Below are 24,032 nucleotides of genomic sequence, written 5' to 3'. Positions count from 1 at the left end.
ACTGGTTGAGCGAAAAGGCCCCTCACTCGCTTGAAAACGATGCTTCTCCAAGAGGTAAGTAAGCCATTTAGAGGCATTTCCTGTAATGCCTGTGCATATTGGCCTGTGGAGTAGAAGTGGGTAGGAAACTGTGTCAAATGCAGCACTTAGATCGAGGAGGATCCGAGCAGCTCAGCCACCTTGATCTAAGACCATTTAAAGATCTTCTGTGGCCTTTAAAAGTGCTGTTTCTGTGCTGCATCTAGAGTGGAAACCTGTTTGGGTAGGATGATGGATGTTATATTTTTTATTTTTTTTGCAGAGTTTTTTATATAGCGCAAACTTGACCCGAATTGGGTATCAGAGCGCTTTACATAGCACCAGTTACTTTACATGAGAACACACATTTATTTTTGTTAGGCACAGGGAGATTAAGCCCAGAATCACAGGATGTTTTTAGCGTCATTACCGAGACTCGAACCCAGTTCCCCAGGTTGGAGGTCGAGCGCCCTAGCCATTAGGCAAACTCCTCTCCCCAAGGAGAGCTGCCTGTTTATTATCTTCTCCAAGGTCTTGCTGGCTCCAGTTAGCAATGATATGGGTCTATAGTTTTGTACCTCCTCTGAGTCCAGCGTCTGTTTCTTAAGTAGAGGGCAAATTATGGCATGTTTCCATTCTTCTGGGACACTGCAATTATCTGGCAAGAAATTCGGGCTAGTGTGAAACTAGTCTTCATAGACACAACCAGCAAAATGCACAGATGCAGATCTGTCTGGACCCGTTAAGTGGAACACAGAGGATTAGAACTGAGCAAACGTCTGCAGTTCTAGTCATTGGAGGACATTGCTAGGTGCTGTTAGGCGAACTCTCAAAGGCAAGTGTTCCCAGAACCAGCCAATGAAATGCCAGAAACAGATCTTCTGAGAGTCTCTACATTGGACAGACCTTCCAGGACCTGGGCACTTGAACGCCCAGTAACAGGACTCGCAGATTCAAGACAGTTCTTGAGAGAGCCAGTGCCTTTGTGCATGTGTAGGGTTATATTTGTGCATCATTCGCATTGCCATGCTATTGTATGCCATGTGTGTAGTTTTCTGTGGGATTTTGCTGTAAACTCCTGCCCATCGTTTGTTTTCATCACTCACTGGTCCCTGCTGCCTTCGCCTGGGCAGATGTGTTGAGGGGGCTCTGCGGCTCCACTGCCCTGTCTGGGGAATTTCCTTGGAGGCCTTGTCTGGATCTCCTCCAGGTCCTTCCTGGTAACTAAACTAGCAGCAGGGTAAGAAGGTCCATCTGCTCAGGAGAGCCCCACTCCTCTTCCCTGTGAGATACTTTTAGCACCCTCACTCAGGGACCGTATTCCATGTCTGGGTCTAGAAAAGAAAGGTCCAGTTCAAAAGAATTGCATGCGAGTGGATAATAGCAAGCTGACTCCTGAAGAGGAGGGGTGATAAGTTGCAACAGTGACGGCCCACCCATAAACACCACACACAGCAAAAGTCAGCAGAGGTGCTGCCAATATATTGTGCATTCCATAAACCATGGAGCCCCCTCAGCAACCATACGGAGGAGAGAAGTGGATCACACATGTTCCGTAAAGCACGGGCACCTGCAGTGCGCCACACATATGGCCATCAAGGCAAAGGGGAAAGAGAAAAACAAAAAGAGGGAGGTTATGTCTGCGTCGAGTAGGGGTAGCCTGGTGGGTTCTGGGGGGGGGGGATGCAGGAGAGGGGGCACAGAGAAGCTGGGCCTCAGAGGAAAAACATCCAAGAACCAAGTCTCTTGATCAGTCTGGTATTCAGACCCATGATGGGGCACGTAATGGCACGATGCGGGGGCACGCAAGCAGCAGTGAATGTGTCGGAGGGAAGGCCGCAGAGATCTTAAGCCACACAAATCCACCTTGGAACTTTTCCTCTTGTATATGTGACTGCTTTGAAGATGATGAAGCGCCTGTCTTGCTCCTGCAGTGTTTGCTGGGCAGTGCTTGGAAAACTCGAAGCCCTCGGTGCCCCGTCTTGTAGAAGCTATTTCAGTAGTGGTCTTTCTGGATGTTGCTTTACTGTACTGTCTTTATAGCTGATTTAAAGTGGTTTGTAAAGATTTATACAATAGATCTTTAAGAAATAAAGCTTTACAGTTTAAGAACTATCATTTTTCCTTGGGTGATAAGGCTAGCCATTTTCACTTGAGGTCCAACGATGTGCAGTCTTTGTGTAGAGAACTGCTCTGAAACTAGTCATTTCAAGTGCATTGATTATCTGCAGTGATTAGGTTGGCTTATTCTGCACCTGCTGGGACCTCTACAGCAGCCTCAACAGATAGATCTTGAGTGCTACAGAGGTCACTTAAAGTCAGATGGAAATGGCAGGGTTCAAGGAGATGAGGGAGGCGCTGGAGGACAGCGTAGAGTAGACCTCAAAGAGGCGGGAAGAAACCCATAAGGAACCTCGACCTAATCACAAAAGGAATCATGGAAAAAGTCTTAAGTGGGTGGATTAGAATCCTAAAAAAACAGCAACGACCCACATCGTATTACCAAATAAGAAATGAAATGCAGTCAGTGAGCAGCATTGCTAAGAGGATGCAAGCAAACCAGGTATACGCCTGACAAGCTAAGAGCTATGTGGTCAAACTATAGACTAACAAGGTGTGATATTATTTGTGGACCATGACAAAACTGGGATTTGTATATTTCTTTGCTAAGCTCTACAAGAACAAAACCCCAGCCTGATTTGAGAGATGTCCTACCTAGCTTCAACAGTAATTCCCCCATACCCAACCCTGAAACCAGGGAAGAATTGGAAGCACTCAGGTCAAGAGAACGTATTGGTTGGACTAACCGGTCTCAAGACTGCAAAAACCCAGGCACCAGATGATTTTTCAGCAAGATTCAGACAAAGTATTTGTAACCTCACAGCTACAGACTCTTACAAAAGTTCTAAATGAGGCACTTTACATCGGAGCCATAACCCTGGCCATGATGGAGGCCTCCGTCTCACCAGTGCTCATGCCAAGTTAAATCCCACTAAATGTGCCCTGTGCAGGCCATTGTTGGTGCTTAAAATGGATGCAGAATTGTAGACCACGATCCGGATGAGGCTCCAGTCCCACATCACTGCCCGGTGCACCCAGATGAGGCTGCGTTTATCCAGGGAAGGAATGCAGGCGCAAATACAAGAATCCTATTGACATGCAACAAAACCAGCAGTAGGCAGGCATTCCTCCTGTCACAACACAGGGAAAGCGTTTGGCAGGGTAGACTGGGGCGTTCCAGAGGATGCACTCAAGAGGACGGCCGAGGGGAAAGGTTCTTTAGAAACTCGTGGGCATCTGGCCTCCATGGCCCCATGCCCCTCAATGGGAGACACCCCGGTAAAATCTACATCTTCAGTGTGGGCCAGGTTTGCAGTCTCTCCCCATTACTCTTTACACAGAGAATGTGACCCAACACACACATAAAAGGCATAAAACTGGGCCCAAGTGAATTCAAACCAACAGTGTTTGCGGATTACACCTGGATCTTGGTTTCGGAACCGAGTGGGTCGGTGCCCGCATTGCTAGCAAATTTACAAAACCGAGTCTTGGGCATCAAAATTCAACTGTAGAGATTAGAACAGGCATCGACATCTCTATTCTGGTGGTCCGAGGCCGACATAAGCTATCTAGCTGTGTAGCAAGCGGGGACAGTCTTAGAGGAAAGAGTTGGAAACATGAATGAACTCCTGAGGATGATTACATTTGATCTTGGCAGTCGGAAGCACATTGGTGAGGATGTATTGCAGTATTCTATCCTCCCTAAGATTCTCTGCCTTTTCCAGGCGGTTCCCCAGTGCATCTGAAAAGAGGAGATACGAAAACTACAATCATTTACCTATGGGGGAAAAGCGAGAATAAGAGGTAGGCAAAGCTTTTGGAGATTTAGGTAAAAGTTTTGAGAATCCCTGACCTGTGCCCCTGTTAGGAGAGGTGTGGCACTGCGGCCAGGGCGACTGACGCTGGATGCTGGGGATCACGGTTCGATCCCCAGGTCCGGCGGCAGGGGTCTGCCCAGCACCATGCGACTCTGGGAAATAGCTCGCCTAATCTTCCCAACCGCCCCCAGCGCCGAGATACCCCTTCGGGGGTGATTCGTGCGCTATACAAGTACTGGATTTCATTTTTTCATCAAGCAGCACAACTGAGATTCCTGACCGATAAACCCTGGTGCATGATTGAGCCTAGTGTCCAGAAGGCTCTCTGGGAAGTACCCTGGCTACAGAGATGCCAAACTTTACATCTCCCAATTCACTGAAGCAATGATGCAACCCAGGCACCAAAAGGGAACAGCAAGAGCCTTGACGTCATTCCTAACCCTGCTTACTACTGTGCGGGACAGCCATGATTCCAACACTGGCATAAATGATACTAGCTCTGTTACAAGGAAAACTGGAGCATTTGGCATATTTGAAGACCAGTTTCACAAAGGCATAGTTAAGCCCTTCCTTCAGGCGATGGAGGACTTCAGGCTTAGAGAATGAACAACTCAGATGCCAACAAGTGTGGCATTAGGGTTTGCACCCTCCTGTTTAGTGGGGCTATAAAATGAGTCGTATCCACCAGCTACAGTCCTCTCACTAGATTAGAGGGGGGGGGGGCCCGCCCTTTGAAACGGTCTGGGTTAAAAATGGGTAATACTGCTGCCTGAAGACCACGGGGATGACGTCATAAGTGCGAGTAACTTTGCATCCAGTGTGAATGGCTGTGTGACGCTGATACAAATCTTACACTGATGGTACTATACCTCAGGTACATTTGACTCGACCGGATCAGAAAGTTAAAGGAGGGATTCTGGGATAGTGGGAACATCCTCCCATTTCCTCTGGGCCTGCCCAAGATTGCTCATTTCTCTGAGCAGGTCTTGGCAGCTGTTGAGTCGAGAAACTTACAAGGTCTCTAGGGAGATGTCCAAAAGTGATCCCCGACTGCGCAAAGATCCTACCTACCGCTAGCAGCGAAAGCAGGACCAGTGGCTTCAAAAGGTATGTTGGGCGCTAGCAATGGCGAAGCTGCCTCCGACAGCAAACCATGGCGAGAGAGCGTTTCCAAAGCGAGGGAGCCTCGAGCCATCTCAATAACACAAGAATATCAGGAACTGAAGTGCCCACCATGAGCGACCACGCTGAACTTCTTGTAAGGGGAAACTAGTATAGTTTGATCCTCTCACTCAGCTGGAAAACTGAGTGGCAGTGGATGGGAACTGATGATGCAGAGAGACCCAGAGGGAAAGAATAATAATTAAATAAAACTCGCCTGCATGGAGATTGAGACTCCCTTTCTGGATAGTTGAGGGAAAGAAACAGGGTGATAATAGGGAGGAGGGAGATTGAGGGTAATATTCCTTTTATATCTGAGGGCTTTTTCTTAAAACCAATAAAGAATATTGAAATGGAAACTTTGATGGGCAAAAACCAGCCCTGCTCTTGTTGCATAGGCCGATGCTCAACTGCTCACCCCCTTTTCTTATCCCAGTATCTGGAAGAGGCAGGCTTGTTTAGAATCTTGCTCACCTCTTTTCATCTAACTATAGAAGCTGCAGTTAGTGTTTTCATTGAAGCTGGGCTTGCCTTTTCACGAGGGTTTGAGCCGCACTCTGCACTCTCATGAAGCAGCAGGTGGCGCATTGACACTTTGGTCCTCAAGCCTTCAATATGGCAAGAAAATGTCTTCTGAAGTGGAAATATGTCTCACACCCCAGTGGTTCCACAATAAAAGATCTTGTGGCTCTGTCTTGGGCAGTGTCGACAACATCCCTAGCCCAGCCAGTGGGAACAGATCAAACCTCACACAGTCAGAGTTCTGACACATCAGTTACTCCGTTCAACAGGATTTTTGTGTTGAACTTTATTGGGAGAAGTTTGAGTTTACAATGATTCATATTTTTTATCTGGACCCCGTCACTCTTCCATTTCTGGTTTTCAATATGACAGTTTCGAGCTCACTGCTGTTGTGACTGCACCTCCGCCCTTGATGGGACTGTCCTCGGATACTTCCGAGGGGTGAATGATGCATTGGGCATCTCACTCTGAAAAACAAGCGCTTTGTTCGGTGCTTCCTGCTGCCGACTCCGTATCAGGGTTATTTTGATCTGCATCTTCTGATTCCTCAGGTCTGGCATTGTGCTCTAAACAGTTCTCATGTTGTTGGTCTGGAGTTCTAACCTTTATTGATTGGCCTCTTCATTGCCTGTTGGAGCTGTGTGCACTACAGACCACCCTCCACAATGTCCCCAAGGAAGCTGCTGTCTGGGATGCCCCTTCATTTCTGTATCGTTTGGGGGTTGACTCTGTCTATCTTACTGTGCATGTTGACTTCACTATTTGGTCCAAACGCTCTAGCCGAGCTCTGCTCTGTCCAGCGTAGCGGAGAGTTTGAGCCCCGGTGGGCTCAGCTCTCCAGTGTGTGCTCTGTATGCATGCCCCAACAGTCAGTGTTCTTGTAACCAGTCCTGCATCTTGGATCTCAAGGTTCTGATCTTCTCCCCAGAGTTCCAAGGTGTTGGCTAAGAAAGAGCTCCTGAAGGTGCCCCTGATTGGCTGGACCTGGTACTTCCTGGAGATCGTGTTCTGCAAACGGAAGTGGGAAGAAGATCGGGACACTGTTGTGGACGGACTGAAGAACCTTTCAGACTATCCAGAGTACATGTGGGTGAGTGTCATCGCAGAGTAGGGAGTGCTGGTCTAATGTATTGCTCGTCCTTGCTTGAGCCCTGCTCTAAGCGTCCCTTGTTGGTGTTCTGTCAGCCTGTATGTTATTCCTAATGCAGAAAAGAACTTATCTTTAGTTCTTAGAACTTGGTGAATATCTAAATTATGCATTTTTAACTGTGCTTCCTTGTGCCCGGTGGGCTTGGGCACCCGTCTGGCTTTGGAACAAGTGTGCCTGTTTATCCTTGAAAGTGTAGCACTTGTGCCTGGATCAGGTGTGGGCTTATGTTTGGTGCAGAGATGAGCTTGCACATCTGTGCAACTCCTACACACGCATGTTTATATCCTTGCGGGTGATGCAGACATGGACACGTTTGTTTTTGCCTCCTGCACAAGCGTGCTTGTATGTCCTTGTGGGTGATGCATGCATGGACACATGAGGGTTTGTGCCTCCTGCACAAGCATTCTGTATGTTCTTGCGGGTGATGCAGGCATGGACACGTGAATGCTTGTTCCTCCTACACAAGCATGCTTGTATGTCCTTGCGGGTGATGCAGGCATGGACACCTAAGTGTTTGTTCATCCTACACAAGCATGCTGTAGGTCCTTGCGGGTGATGCAGGCATGGGCACATGAGGGTTTGTGCCTCCTGCACAAGCATGCTGTATGTCCTTTCGAGTGATGCATCCATGGACATATGAGTGCTTGTGCCTCCTGCACAAGCATGCTGTATGTCCTTGCGGGTGATGCAGGCATGGACACGTGAGTGCTTGTGCCTCCTGCACAAGCATGCTTTCATGTCCTTGCATCCATGTACATGTGAGTGTCCTGCACAGTCATGCTTGTGTCCTTAAGCTTGCTGCAGCCATGGGCTGGTGTACCTTTGTTGATGCATAGTTGGTGTGTTGTATTCTGGTTGTCTGTGTAATACAGTCAAGTGTTTCCATTTTCTGTTTGAGCCAAGACATATCTGTACTAGTAAATGCAGCTATACCTTGGCTCTACTTGGGTTTGATGAATGTGCGTTTTTATTATGACTACGCTATCGAGGTTAGGATGGATTCTGTTTCAAATCCACATTTGAGTCACTTATAACTTTCTGTATGTTGCAGCTATGTGCTTATGTTCTGACAAAGATTGAATTGTGTGTTTGTTGCCTGGTGCTGTATGGCTGTAAGATGGTGTCCCTTGCACCTGGTCCTGTGTGGCTGTGAGATGGTGTCACTTGCGCCTGGTGCTGTGTGGCTGTGAGATGGGGTCCCTTGCACCTGGTCCTGTGTGGCTGTGAGATGGTGTCCCTTGCACCTGGTCCTGTGTGGCTGTGAGATGGTGTCCCTTGCACCTGGTCCTGTGTGGCTGTGAGATGGTGTCCCTTGCGCCTGGTGCTGTGTCGCTGTGAGATGGTGTCACTTACGCCTGGTGCTGTGTGGCTGTGAAATGGTGTCCCTTGCGCCTGGTGCTGTGTGGCTGTGAGATGGTGTCCCTTGCACCTGGTGCTGTGTGGCTGTTAGACGGTGTCTCTTGTGCCTGGTGCTATGTGGCTGTGAGATGATGTCCCTTGCGCCTGGTGCTGTGTGGCTGTGAGATGGTGTCCCTTGTGCCTGGTGCTGTATGGCTGTGAGATGGTGTCCCTTGCGCCTGGTGCTGTGTCGCTGTGAGATGGTGTCCCTTGCGCCTGGTGCTGTATGGCTGTGAGATGGTGTCCCTTGTGCCTGGTGCTGTATGGCTGTGAGATGGTGTCCCTTGCGCCTGGTGCTGTGTGGCTGTGAGATGGTGTCCCTTGCACCTGGTGCTCTGTGGCTGTGAGATGGTGTCCCTTGTGCCTGGTGCTGTGTGGCTGTGAGATGGTGTCCCTTGCACCTGGTGCTCTGTGGCTGTGAGATGGTGTCCCTTGTGCCTGGTGCTGTGTAGCTGTCAGACGGTGTCCCTTGCTCCTGGTGCTGTGTGGCTGTGAGATGGTGTGTCCCTGCTGCTGTTTGGCTGTGAGATGGTGTCCCTTGCGCCTGGTGCTGTGTGGCTGTGAGATGGTGTCTCTTGTGCCTGGTGCTATGTGGCTGTGAGATGGTGTCCCTTGCGCCTGGTGCTGTGTGGCTGTGAGATGGTGTCCCTTGTGCCTGGTGCTGTGTGGCTGTGAGAGGGTGTCCCTTGCGCCTGGTGCTGTGTGGCTGTGAGATGGTGTCCCTTGCGCCTTGTGCTGTGTGGCTGTGAGAGAGTGTCCCTTGCGCCTGGTGCTGTGTGGCTGTGAGATGGTGTCCCTTGTGCCTGGTGCTGTATGGCTGTGAGATGGTGTCCCTTGCGCCTGGTGCTGTGTGGCTGTGAGATGGTGTCCCTTGCACCTGGTGCTCTGTGGCTGTGAGATGGTGTCCCTTGTGCCTGGTGCTGTGTGGCTGTGAGATGGTGTCCCTTGCACCTGGTGCTCTGTGGCTGTGAGATGGTGTCCCTTGTGCCTGGTGCTGTGTGGCTGTCAGACGGTGTCCCTTGCGCCTGGTGCTGTGTGGCTGTGAGATGGTGTCCCTTGCGCCTGGTGCTGTGTGGCTGTGAGATGGTGTCTCTTGTGCCTGGTGCTATGTGGCTGTGAGATGGTGTCCCTTGCGCCTGGTGCTGTGTGGCTGTGAGATGGTGTCCCTTGTGCCTGGTGCTGTGTGGCTGTGAGAGGGTGTCCCTTGCGCCTGGTGCTGTGTGGCTGTGAGATGGTGTCCCTTGTGCCTGGTGCTGTATGGCTGAGAGATGGTGTCCCTTGCACCTGATGTTCTGTGGCTGTGACATGGTGTCCCTTGTGCCTGGTGCTGTGTGGCTGTCAGACGGTGTCCCTTGCGCCTGGTGCTGTGTGGCTGTGAGATGGTGTGTCCCTGTTGCTGTTTGGCTGTGAGATGGTGTCCCTTGCACCTGATGCTGCTGTGCGCTCTGGTGTGTTGTGGTGCTGCAGAGCAGCCCCTTGCTCTCACACTGGGGATCTCTGTTTATCCTGAGGGTTTTGGCTTTTTGTTGTGTACATGGTCACACTTGAGTGGCCTCTCACGCTTGCAGCAGTAGTTCCTCACTCTGTATTGTTATTTGTTACTTTAGTTTCTGTTGTACTGTGAAGGAACTCGTTTTACAGAAACGAAGCATCACATCAGCATGGAGGTGGCCGAGTCCAAGGGGCTGCCGAAGCTGAAGCATCACCTGCTGCCCAGAACCAAAGGCTTCACCACCGCCGTCCACTGTCTCCGGGGAACTGGTGAGACTTTCTGCAGCACTTTGCAGCTCTGTTTTTCAACTCTAATTGCTCATATTCGTTTCAGCCAGGGCCAAATATGATGATTCCACTGTCACCGACGGTCTGTTCAGATGCACCACCAGCATCGCGTGGCCTCCTCGGGCAGCCAGTTGAACCATGCTTGACTGCATAGAACGGGGGCGTGTGTCCTGCTCCTGTGACTCGACCTACCACCACAGACCTCAAACTCCTAAGTCTTGCCAGGGTGAGACCCACCCCATGGCTACAAGGCTGTTCAAGCCTTTTTCCTACTCTGGGCTTTACATAGAGGACCTGCACTTATCAGACTTAAGCTACTGAAGCAAGACCAGAAAGAACATTTTACCACGGAGAGCTATGCTGAGCCAACTGCAACACAACACAAAGCGACACAGCTCACAGCTGCCTTGTAGAGACTGTGCAGAGCGTAGTTTCACCATCTTGGACTGAACAACCTCCTTTTCACAAATATAAGATTCCTGCGAGCGCCTTGAGGCAAAGTATTTTGTCTTGTTGATGCACTTAAATACAGACTTCTACTTTCCCATGACCCTCGGAAAAGAGCCTGCACTCACTAAACAGTATCCTTGTGTGCTTGTCACACGGCATCCGTTCATCAATATCCTTCATTGTGTGACTCTGCCACTGAATGTTTGCTTTTTTAGGCTCACATCCCAACCCATGTGTACTCACAAATACGCTATTCTTTGTCAATATTGGTTATTCACCACCATATATAGAATCATATTAATTCACATTAATTCTGCACACCCTGTTTTCACTGCACATCATGTGAAGCGCTCCCTTGCTCTTTGCCTTTGACGCAATGTACAAAAACTTCCAATATATTAAGCAATGTGCAAATTCAGGTTTTTGTTTTTTTCCTTTTTGGGAAATAAATTTCCCTGTTGGAGAAACTCCTTCCTATGCACCCCACTAAGTTTGAGGATGTTCCATTCCTCTATTCACCATGCTCACGGAGTACTTTAGGCCATTGCCTAAATCCAATATCCTGTTTCCAGAGTGAGAAAGGGTCGGAGAGGAATTGTGAAGGTCAACAACCTTACAAATGTGTGGACATCCACAAACCTTTCTGGCAAACCCTGGCTTTGACTTCCTGCTCCCCTCCACTTTCTTGGGAATTGCTACTATGTAATTGTTCTCGCTGTGGTGTCCAGTTGCACATCTGTGAAGTAATTTGTGCCAGACTGTCCTCTCGTGGGTAGCCGTCTGGTGTACATGGATCCATTCATGGCCATAAACCGCTTCATGGACTGAGCCCACAGTTTGCCAAGTGTTGGTAGTTTAGAAAAACCCAGGACGGGCTAAAGATTGCACACATGGCATGGTTGCCCACTTTGCAGTTATGATTGTGCCAGCTTAGTCTCCTACATACCAATCCTGCATGCTGGATAGTGTCTACCTTCTAAACTGTAACTATGTTGTGGTTAACGTTGCATCTACCTTTCTAGGGGTCCACCTGTTGCTCGCCACTCTTTTGCTTCACCAGATAGTTCATGCAACTGTGCCAGGATTTAAAAATGGCAGGTTCCTCAAGTGTGAAAGTTCAGTCTATTCTCTTTGAGGAAAGTTCTTCAGGTTCATACTTTTGTTCTAATGGATTCCTGGCTATTCAAATGTATGCTGGAATCAAGGGATGCAGGATTTCTTAAGAATTAATTTGCATTACCATGAAAAATGCAAATAAAAGTAAGGATGGAATGCTTGATTAAATCTCAGCCGCTGGTGATTACCCAGCCGCATCCCAGTCCGTCATTCTTTTGGCCCCCCATGACACTGCAAATTAGACCAAGTAGCATTGACCCTGCTCCAATAGGAACAGTCTAGCCGGAACTGCCAAACCAGTTCCTCTTTGAACTGGAACACAAGCAGCCAAAGACTTGTTTTGGCCTCTTCAGTCAGATATAGCTTGGTTCCGGTGGCACAGTGAGCACAGGACGCACGTTTGGGGATACCCATCGTGCTAAGGTAGTCGCAGCAAAATGGAGGTTGCGAGTCGGAGAAGGACTGCACTCCCAGACTCCTGCATCCTTCTTATGGAGATATAGATTAGCGCAAACTCAAAGGTATCGGAGCGCTTTACATGAGCACCAGTTGCGTTACAGACACATTTATTTTTCTTAGGCTCGGGGAAATTAAGTCCTTGCCGCGACTTGAACCTGGTTCCCCAACTCAGCGGTCAACCGCTCTAGCCATTGGCCACATTCTCTCCCAATATTAAATGACAGTCTTGTTTCTCTGCCTTTCTATTAGTACATCTGCCTCACCTCTGCGTAACTCCTTCCCATCTGAGATTGTGCTCTTTGAAGGTTACAGAGGGCACTTCATCTCTGAATGGAATGTGTGCTTTAGTCTCAGAATTCAGAATCTGCTTGAAACTTGCAGGACTCCACACCTGAGTTGACTTCAAGGGCTTTTGTGCATCAGTCATGCTAGTGAGTAAGGTTGGTGGGGCTCTGCCAGGGTACTTTATTAAGATACCCCCTTGGGGCGTTCATGAAAGTCTTGGAATAGACTATACCACTGGTACGAGTTCAGTGACGACCTTGAGGCAATGCTCTGAAGACAGTTTGCTGTGGCAGTACCTGATACAGCTGTTGGAACAGCCCAAAAAGGGGGCCATGTTCAGATGGTCTTGGAGCAAAATGAAGATATGAGTTCTGCCAATGCTGCTGTTTTGTGCAGGCAGCTTCTCTATGCTTGACACTGTAGGCATGCATTACAGGCTTTGATGCGTGTTAACATTGTCCATCTTTGTGCGCTGAATATATGACGATAATATGAGGATTTCCCATTCTCCGCTGTATATTCATAAAGGCTGTGGATTTGAAGATTTCTGCATATTGACTTAGTACAGGTCTATCCGAGCACAGCTAAAAAGTAACCGACGGCTAATGCTTCTGCACTTCTATTGCTTCACTGAAAGCATTGCTTTTTTCTCAGTTTTAAACTGCGAGTTAGTTGCGATTAGACTAACTCACTGTGCGCAATAGAAATACCAAGGGAGGACGGGTATGAACACTGCCCCACATATCTGATGGGCAGAGAAAGAACTAGTGCTTGGAGAGATGCTGCAGGCGGAACACAGATTTGAAGGGCTTGTTGATGTGTAAGTGCGGGTAATGTATGCCCAGCTACAATAGTAACCGATCTACAGTTAGGGAGTTGTAGACTAATTGGTTATGTGACGAATGTGTGGGACTGAAGGGACTGCTCAGTGTGGATACAAGATCTGACGAAGCTGTGTACACAGCCAGCCGGCACTCTAGGCAGTCGCAGTTCCTAAATCAAGGACCCTTACCAGCAGAAGCACTGCAGATTGCAAAACTTGTCAAAGAGCAGCTACAAGCAGCCTCTGGAAGTAAATGCTGAAGAGTAGTTCCCAACAAATGTCCAGTATTCACCTTTATCTTTCGATGCTTAGGTAATCTGTAGTTCGAGGCATATGGGCTGCAGATGGTACATTATGAATAGATCGCCATCTGGTGTTGGGCTCGGATGATTGCACTTGTTTTTCTCTTGGAGAAGTCTTTTGTCGTCACGAGACTGATGACTCCTCCTTTGGGTGCTAGTGCGCATGGGCATCGGCTCCATCCTTAGATTGTTTTTTTCCACCATAGGGTTCGGATGAGGATCGAAGCGCTCCAGATCGACTTCGAGAAAAAGTGATATTTCGGCGCGTATTCCCTTTCCAATTCGACGGTATTGTTATCGAACACGATTTCATTTCCATTCCGACGCGTTTCGACTCCAACAATAAACATTTTCTTCTACGTCGACGAGACCGGGAGGCCTTTCTCGACGTAGTCCAGCCCGGAGTCCATGGAAGAGACTCCATTTAAGAGATGTCCAACGTGTGGTGCTAAGTTCCCACACAAGGACCTACACGAGGTGTGCAATCTCTGCCTATCGCCTGAACACGAATCCAGGGACTGCGAAACCTGCGCAGCGTTCTCCTCCAAGTCGACGATTAGAAACCGTCGAGCCCGAAGACACGAGGTTTCAAGAATGCAGTCGGAGGCAATCCCGGAGCTGTTCGAAGACCAGCACCTCGAAGAAGAAGAGGAACATGAAGACGAGTCGGGGTCGGAAGGGGACGAGTCTGATGTCGAGGAAATCGGCGTTCAACAAACCGTGAGTGACGACGTCCCCTTACCAAAAAAACTACCCCGTGTGGTACCGACCCCGCCTTCGAGCCCGGTCAGACCACCGAAGAAAGTTTCCGACGCCCCGCCTTCGGGCCCGGCAACGAAACCGAAACAGAAACCGAAACTCTCTGCCTCCCACCATGTCGGATCAGAGAAACGGTCGACATGGACACCGAAGCTCCATACAAAGGAAAGCTCGGCATCGAAACATTCCATGTCGAAACCGAAACATGCTTCGACGTCGAAGACTTTCTCGACACCGAAAAAATCGGAATGGAGCAAATTCTCGGTGCCAAAAACACAGAACATTGACGGTCAGAAGCAAAGGCACCTTTCGGAACCAAAATCTTCGGTACCGACACAGGAGCAGCAGACAGATCCAAAACAAAAGACTTTGTTTATCGATCCGCAAACTGCCAAAGTGGTGACAAAATCACTGAAAAAGAGGAAGAATGAACTAGATGACCAAGCTCTTCCTCCTAAAAAGAGAACAATGGGGACAAATACAACTCCTCCCCTTTCTCCTCAGCCTAGAGACTCACCCTCTTCTCCTATTCCTCACACTAGGCCAACTATTCCTCCACCTTCTACACCAAGACCATCTACACCCCAAACAGATGTAGACAGTGATGCAGGGGAGGGAGAACCTCATGGAGATGACGACACTATCCCAGATGAGGGAGACCCCATGGGAAAATTATGATGCAGGGTCAGACGATGATAACGACCCACAATTACACCCCTCAAAACCTTCACCACCTGATAATACAGGTTTTGTGCAGTTGATTAATAGGGCAGCTAAATACCATAAGGTAGATTTACATACAGAACCTCAAATAGAGGATTTCCTTTTAGAAACGCTACCTGCTGCACAAAGAACATCAGGCACACTACCTATGCTAAAGGGTCTTCTCAATCACACAGCAGACATATTCAAAGACCCTGTGAGGGCTAGGGTATTAAACCCAAGAATTGCTAAAAAATATAAGGCAGCCCCAAAGGACCCAATATTTATCAAGTGACAAGTACCTCTGGACTCGCTTGTAGTTACAAACGCTCGTAAAAGAGCAAATTCATTATCTACAGGAGAAGCTCCTCCTCCTGATAAGGAGTCCAAGCTAATGGATGCATCAGGCAAAAGGGTAGCATCCCAAGCAGCAAACAGCTGGCGCATAGCTAATACACAAGCGCTTCTTGCACGCTATGATAGATCGCATTATGACGAGTTAGAAAAACTCATCACACATCTCCCAAAGGAACATCAAAAAAGGGCAGACCAGCTTATACAGGAAGGGAAGATAATAACTAACACTTCCATTAAGTGCGCCTTAGAAGCGGCAGACACTGCAGCGAGATCCATCAACACCAGTATCATGTTAAGAAGACATGCATGGCTTAGAGTCTCAGGGTTCAAACAAGAAGTACAAACATCTTTATTGAACCAACCTTTTGATCAAAAAACACTTTTCGGCTCAGGTACAGATGAGACTTTAGAAAAGATGAAAAAAGACACAGAAACGGCTAAATCAATGAGAGCATTACAACAGCCAACTCGTAGGGGTTCCTTTCGTAGGTCCACCTATAGAGGGGGGTCAAAAAATACAGGCACAAGCCAACAATCTACCTCTTTTACACCAACATCACCCAGAGGTAATTCAAGAGGCAGAACAAGGGTAGAGGTCGCGGAAATAATAACAACCGCAACTCCCCAACCCCAAAACAGTGACTTAATACAACTCCCCCCAGACCATATAACACCGGTCAGGGGACGTTTATCACAGTTCCTACCTGTCTGGGAAAACATCACATCAGACAGGTGGGTGAGACAGATTATCCAACATGGTTATTGCCTGGAACTCACAGCTACCCCACCAAACATCCCCCCCAGACAGCGTCCAATGAGTCGTTTCAAAATGCTTTATTCGGTTTGTACAGGTACAACCATATAGCAACATTCATAGATACAATTGAAGTCACTTTTGAAAAGGATTAAAGAATGATGAAACATGCTAAAACAAATTACATTAATACATTAGTACAGCCAATCAAGATAAAGCCTAAAAAAGAAAGTAATCACTAAGTATAGCGTCAATATAAACATTTGGTGCAGGGCATGTCAAGACAAGAAGCCTATACAGGACATAAAGTGCAGTAATGTGTGCAAAATAAGCAAAGATTGGACATAGCATTTAGCAGCAATTTAGCAATGAATGCAGAGACATACCATGTTAAAAATAATCACTTATATATAGCAGTCGTTTTTAGCTTTTGATACAGCATACAAATAGATGGTACAAAATATAAGACCTATGCTAGGCCTAAAATGACATAGTATGTGCAAAGTATACAAAAATGAACGTTGTATTAGCAGCAATTTTTAAGACTAATGCAAAATTTGCCGAATGAGGTAGTATCAGTCGGAGAGAGGCCTAGACTGGGCATAAAGTGCAATAGTGTGTGCAAAATATGCAAGAATAACTAAAGTGCAATGTCTGTAACGTCTCTTACTTATTTTAGCAGCGACAAAAGAAAGGCCTGAACTGGGCATAAAGTGCGATAGTATGTGCAAAAATATGCAAGGATAACTAAAGTGCAATGTCTATAAAATCTCTTACGTATTTGGAAACAATTATATACAAAAATTTTAAAAGGTATAGGTCCAGAGGGGTACAAAGCCAAGGGAACAATCGATATGGAATCTAAAAACATAATGATGCCAAAGTTCGTGTATAAGAGAAATGCAAAGGTTTGGCGATAGCTCACAGTTGGTCAATAGGTATCTTTACCAACGGGGATCATACAATAATTGATTTCCTGTGTCCGATACATTTAAGGACATAGGTGGCTACACGGTAACATATATTAGGGGACGACAGGTCAAACAACAGTTGCATTGCAGCTCTTATATCAATCCAATGAGTCAAGATCATCTAACATTGTTAAAACAAGAAGTACTATCACTGCTACAAAAGCATGCCATAGAGAAGGTTCCAAAACATCAGCAAGGGACAGGAGTATACTCTCTATACTTCCTAATCCCCAAAAAAGGCGGGTCTCTAAAACCAATCTTAGACCTCAGACTTCTCAATGCATACATAAACTCTGAACATTTCCACATGGTCACGCTCCAACAAGTACTTCCTTTACTGAAGAAAGGGGACTTTCTTTCTACACTTGATCTAAAAGACGCTTACTTTCACATCCTAATTCACAAAGCCCACAGAAAATACCTCAGGTTTGTAGTAGAAGGACAACATTATCAATTCAAAGTCCTTCCATTTGGGGTCACAACAGCATCAAGGGTGTTCACAAAATGCCTAGCAGTAGTTGCAGCACACCTAAGAAGACAACAAATACATGTCTTCCCTTACTTGGACGATTGGCTAATAAAAGCCAAGTCACAGGAAGAATGTCTTCAAAACACACAAAAGACCATTCAATTGCTGCACCAGCTAGGGTTTACGGTGAACTACACAAAATCCCACCTACAACCAAACAAGATTCAACAATACCTAGGGGCTACTATAGACAGAAAAAGCCAAAGTATACCCCAATCCAGTCAGGATCCAAACAATGATCACGTTGATCCAAAAATTTCAACCACAACACTCACTAACAGCTCGAGTGTTCATGCAGCTGTTAGGGATGATGTCCTCCTGCATACTGCTTATACCATATGCCAGACTACAAATGCGTCCACTACAAGAGTGTCTAGCGACAGTGGAATCAGGCTCAAGGTCAGATTACAGATCTGGTGTTGGTTGACGACCGCACACATCGCTCTCTGAAGTGGTGGAACACAACAAACATTTCCAAGGGACGGTCGTTCCTAGAACCGATTCCACAAGTGATACTAACAGCGGATGCATCGCTCACCAGATGGGGAGCGCATATGGAGAAATATATAGTACAGGGAAAATGGAGTGTACAGTAAAAAAGACTGCACATCAATTATCTGGAACTACTAGCAGTGTTTCTAGCATTAAAAGCTTTCCAAATGCAAATCCTCAACAAAGCAGTCCTGATCAGAACAGACAACATGACTGCAATGTATTATATTCAAAAACAGGGGGGGGGACACACTCTCTCCAACTATCCAGACTAGCACAGGACATTTGGAGATGGGCCATTCCTCAGAAGATCTATCTGTTAGCCGAACACCTACCAGGAGTTCAAAATCAGATAGCAGACATCCTAAGCAGAGAGTCAGAACAAATACACGAATGGGAACTGCACAACCAAATGCTGCAACCATTCTTCCAAAGATGGGGACAACCAGAGATAGATCTCTTGGCCACTCATCAGAACGCAAAATGCCAAAACTTCGCATCCAGGTACCCACACCACCTGTCCCAGGGCAATGCGCTATGGATAAATTGATCCAACAAATTTGCTTGCGCTTTTCCCCCTCTCCCGCTAATTCCATTAGTGGTTCGGAAACTGCAACAACATTCAATGACAATGATACTAGTAGCACCCACGTGGGCAAGACAGCGGTGGTTCACCACGCTACTGCAACTCTCACAGGTGCCACATCAAAAGCTGAGATTATTACCCATGCACCTTACACAGAACCATGGAGAAATAATGCACCCAGATCCCAAACAATTGAACCTAGCGATCTGGCTCCTGAGGTCATAGAATTTGGATACTTAGATTTACCTCCAGACTGTATGGAAATCATTAAGCAAGCAAGATGTCCTACCACCAGAGCATGCTATGCAGCAAAGTGGAAAAGGTTTGCTGTATACTGTAACAGTAACAACATCAACCCTCTGGACGCATCCACTAAACAGACCGATTATTTGCTGTTTACTACACTTGCAGCAATGTAACCTTGCCTACACCTCTATTAGAGTACATCTTGCAGCTATAGCGGCGTACCTACAAAACCGACATCTTTCCCTGTTTAAAGTACCAGCAATAAAAGCTTTCATGGAAGGCCTCAAAAGAGTCATTCCACCAAGACTACCGCCTGCCCCAGTCTGGAATATCAACATAGTACTTACCAGACTAATGGGACCACCTTTCGAAACCTATGCATAGGTGCGAAATACAATTCCTCACATGGAAGGTAGCATTTCTTATAGCTATTACCTCACTCAGAAGAGTAAGTGAGTTGCAAGCATTTACAATACAAGAACCATTTATGCAGCTACACCAAAATAAAGTGGTTCTTAGAACAAACCCAAAATTCTTGCCTAAAGTAATTTCAGCATTCCACATCAATCAGCCAGTGGAACTACCAGTCTTCTTTCCAAAACCACAGACGGTAGCAGAAAGAGCCTTACAAACATTAGATGTCAGAAGGGCAATATTGTACTACATAGAGAGAACACAAACTTTCAGAAAGACAAAACCACTATTTGTAGCGTTTTCTCCTACACATAAGGGCAATCCTATCTCTAAAGCAGGCATTGCCAGGTGGATTGTAAAATGTATAGAAATATGCTACTTAAAAGCAAAGAGGACATTAACTGTTCCTCCTAGAGCTCACTCTACATGTAAACTAGGAGCATCTATGGCATTCTTAGGAAACATTCCCCTAGATGACATATGCAAAGCAGCTACCTGGGTTACACAGCATACCTTCACAAAACACTACTTTGTAGATGTGCAGGCAACACAACAGGCTAGAGTGGGACAAGCTGTACTAAAGACTTTATTTCAGACTGTTGCAACAGACACTGGTGGCCACCGCTAGGGAGATTACTGCTGTATAGTCTATTCATAATGTACCATCTGCAGCCCATATGCCTCGAACGGAATATGCTACTTACCAGTATGCATCTGTTCTTGGCATAGAGGGCTGCAGAGTGGTACATGCCCTCCCAGCCTCCCCGGAAACCTGTGTCTGTTCCAACACTATCTTATTTAGATACACTTACATGGGCATTTCTATCTGTATTCTATCATACTACTCCATCTAACCCTACTATGGCAAAACAATCTAAGGATGGAGCCGATGCCCATGCGCACTAGCACTCAAAGGACGAGTCACCAGTCTCGAGACGACAAAAGACTTCTCCAAGAGAAAAACAAGTGCAATCATCCGAGCCCAACACCAGATGGCGATCTATTCATAATGTACCACTCTGCAGCCCTCTATGCCAAGAACAGATGCATACTGGTAAGTAGCATATTCCTTACTGAATATGGTCCTTGTCCATATGATTTATAGAAGAACATCAGATGCCTTATAATAATCATTATAAATAAAAACCTGAGTTAGTGTGTGCATTGATTTTGTGAGCGCACTAAAAGATGGGAGGAGATGCTTGCAAGAAGTCTAACCTTTGGCAATAGCTCTGGTAGCGTTCTAATCCATTGTTTTTCACCCACCAAGTCACCTCAGTTTGGACCCAACTATATGCCGATCAGTCTTGACCCTGGTCCAATAGGAACAGTCCAACCTGCACTGCCAGGTCCTCCCTGAACGAGAACACAAGCAACCCAAGATCAGTTTCGTCCTGATTGGGGCTAGTCAGTCGGGTGTCTCTTGGTTCCAGTGGCACAGTGAGCACGAATTATGTGAGTTCAGGCAGGCCCCTCTTTAACCTGAAAGAGATTCTTAAAAAGGTTTGTCAGATGACAAGCAAACACTCATTCACTCATGTAAGCAGAAATCTGAGAAAGGGGTAAGAAATACCTGTCCTGTCCTTTCCTTTCTCTACCACGGGCAGTTTCCTGACAAAATGTTTGACTCTAAGAGGTGTACAAACATGAACAAAAGTATGAGCTACCACTGTGATCTCGTGGATAAACTGGAGGTGTACTGTACCAGCTCGACAAATAATGCAGTGACATTACAGGGACTTGTACAAGAGTCTCTAAAGTGAGAGAAGACTTGGTTAGACAAAATGCAAAATCATTTTTCAGTGTCCAAGAGCACACTATTTTGTCCTTTGTATACATAGATTTCGGAGTTGAGAGATTTGAAAAACTAACAGTCATGGAACAGAACGATGAGCTAGCCTTAAACAGAGCCGGGGAATCTGAACTCTGTTGTAAAAGGCATCACGTTTCACAATGTGAATCTTTCTCAGGTAGTCTGCGGAGTTATTCAGAAGGGCCCTGAGACATAAACAAGAGGAAGTGGTGTGTGCCTGGGGCACTTTAAATGTCTTCTCATAACCATGTGGTCATTGGTTTCATTGGGTCTGTTTCTGGCATGGGTTGGGAATCCGCCGATTGAATATTTGCAAGCCCCCGGACAAGAGATAAATGCAGGAGTCAAGCTTTGCTAATTCTGGCGACAGCCTGGGTTCAAAAGCTGCAATGGAGGCGGGTTCAAGTTAGCTGGAAAACATTTCTGTAACAGAAGGTGGGATAGATATGAAGAAATCAGCTGCTGCATAGCACTGCACAACAGCATTTATCTGGCAGAGGAATGGGGGTGGATGATGGAGTTAAGGGGTGCTTGAGTAGGGACTAAGTAAGGAAGTTGTATCATTTTTTTTATCTACTTGAATGTTGGATTTTGACCATGTATTATGTTAAAATCTTAATAAAAAGACCTTCTACCAATAAAGTAAAAGGTTTTTGTTTAAAATGGGGTCTATGGATGTTTCTTGTTAAGATGTTCTGTGTCCTTTTTGAATATGAAATCTTTGGGTTTGCTTGTGTTCTACGGCCAACCTGTGGTCTTGCTATGAATAGGACCTTTGACCTCAGTGACCTTCATCTGTCTCAACAGTTTCTGCTGTATATGACGTGACCCTGAACTTCAGAGGAAACAAGAACCCATCGCTGCTGGGGATCCTCTATGGCAAGAACTATGAAGCGGATCTGTGTGTCAGGTAAGGGAGCCTTGGCCTTCAGACTGTCAGCAACTTAAATCTCTTGCTTAGTCTTCAGACCAAAAACACCTGTATTGATTGGATATCATGGGAGCTGATGGAGGGTTTTATTGTCGGGCGAAGCCATTATAGCATATGATGCAGAGCTCCTTTTTGAATGACCTGATTTGTTTTACACGGAGCATCTAAGGGCCGGTGTGTCCTTTGTGACCACACTTGTATATAAACCACATTTCTGTAGTCTGACTCTGAGTTGAAGGGACTGGAAACACATTGTCGCAGCCACAATGACTACGATTTTCAAATTCATTCCACTCTTTAGGCTGAACATGCTCCGCTCAAATGTAGGTTTTAGAATTCTATGGTCGGAGTTAATAACAAAAGTATGGTATGGTTCAACTAGCGGAGTGGTCTTAAGGTAGAAATACCCCGTAGTATCGGCTACATTAATTCTGAGCTCTCCTTTCAGATTGTATTACAGCTATATAAGCTTTTTTCACCCAACCTGCATTGCTTTTAAAAAAATATTCCTAGGTTCATAAAAAGGTTCCAGGCAACAAAGTGTTGCAAGCATGGTCTCGATGTACTTCTGCATTGGATAGACATACCCTGTCTGGTCCCAGACAATCCCTTAGTACAGTGTGGTTCATTCCTAGTTATTGTTTCGACCAGACCGAGGGCCGTTTTAATAAAGATTGAAGAGCTTGTCGATCAGACAAGTCCGTTACACCCAGCTCCGTATGGGTTTTGTAGGAAGGGTTCGACTTGGGTACGCTCAACAAGGGCCTAGTGAACAGATTTTTTATAACATGCAAAGAAGAGCAATCTGCATACCCCCCAGATATCCGAACCGTAGGGTTCGAAAGAAATACAGTTTGCCTGGTATGTCCGCCATTGGTTTAACCAATTTGCTTCTTAGTTTTGAAGAAATTCCAAGACTGAGGTTATAGACCTTAAAAATAGATTTTTCTTTGCGGGTAGAAACGGGGACCACATCCTAGCAGCATCAGACAAAACGCACAAGTAAGAAAAAGAATCCATCCTCGATTTCGCTTCCTTGTGCATAAACTTTGAAAGACCTGTTATATCCTGGGCCAGCCACCATCATATAAGACTTTGGAAAATTAGTCTTCAATTCCAATGACTATAACGGTGACAAAACTATAATTTGAGCTTTGCAGACCAGTGGCATTTCTAGACAACAGCACTGCGTTGTCTGCATATAAGAACGCTGGGACGACACGGCTTCCCACCTGGGGAAAATCAATATTATTTGAAAGAAGAGCTGTTTCAAAATATTAATGTACAATGGGAACAAAAAAGGAGCGAGAAAGCAAGCCTGCCTTATGCAGCATTTGATAGCAAAACCCTCAGAGCAAGAACAATCACCATGGTATCTCGTCACCGCAGACATATTAAAATGCACATCCCTGAGAAAATATCAGGATCTACCCCCAGAAGCAATAACCTATTCCACAGTATTGCTCACATGCCGAGGTGTGTGAATGGACCACCGAGTCAGTTAAGGAAAAGGGTTGATAGAAGTGGGGTTTGCTCGTAATGCCCTTTTTAAAAATTGGGATAATGGATTGTGATGGTGATAATGGGATTGCCTCTTTTACAGCAATGTTCATAGTTTAAGCCAACAAAGGAACCCATAGATCGGGATCAGAAATATTGGTGCCTTGTGGACGGATAGACACTGAATTGCACCTATCACTTCCTCCGGTGAAAATCAGATATTTGAGACTCCATTAGGCATCCGCACTCCATCAACAGATGACGCTGATTCAGGGTAATCCTAGATCCCAGCAGAATGTGTTATCCAGGAGGGTGGAGAAATATTTGAACCTAGCGAGCCCTTTCTACCTTACAGAATAGGGTGCTATCGTGCAGCTGACTCTCTAGAATAGATGATGCTCTTCCTAAGCTTCTTTAAAAAACAGAGTTTCTAAAGTTTAGTCCCCTATTTGTATGTGGCACGGCAAGATATAGCCCTGTCCCTTGGCACAGCAGTACATCAATTTGTGGTGTGCCCTGGAGCAGTCAATCAAACCATCCTGGTAGATAGTCCAATCTACAAAATCCAGATGTAGTAAGTACCTTGCTCATCTTTTAAGAGAAATCAAGTTGCAGGTATTAAGGATGGATTTATTGG

The 24,032-nt window shown here is 46.3% G+C and overlaps 1 protein-coding gene across 2 annotated transcripts in view; it reads left to right on the top strand.

Annotated features, from left to right (window-relative positions):
- The window catches only part of AGPAT3 (1-acylglycerol-3-phosphate O-acyltransferase 3), a 271,235-nt gene that overhangs the window by 200,945 nt on the left and 46,258 nt on the right, over nt 1-24,032 (top strand). For both annotated transcript variants that reach the window (XM_086935879.1, XM_086935880.1), the window contains 3 exons: nt 6,508-6,669; nt 9,735-9,888; nt 21,772-21,874. In XM_086935879.1, the coding sequence (XP_086792005.1) occupies nt 6,508-6,669; nt 9,735-9,888; nt 21,772-21,874 (419 nt within the window). The remainder of the gene's footprint in view (nt 1-6,507; nt 6,670-9,734; nt 9,889-21,771; nt 21,875-24,032) is intronic.

This window comes from Lissotriton vulgaris, chromosome 8 (genome assembly GCF_964263255.1).
Source record: "Lissotriton vulgaris chromosome 8, aLisVul1.2, whole genome shotgun sequence".
Taxonomy (NCBI): Eukaryota; Metazoa; Chordata; class Amphibia; order Caudata; family Salamandridae; genus Lissotriton; species Lissotriton vulgaris.
The sequence above is the reverse complement of the archived record's forward strand: the minus strand, read 5'-3'. Positions and strand labels throughout refer to the sequence as shown.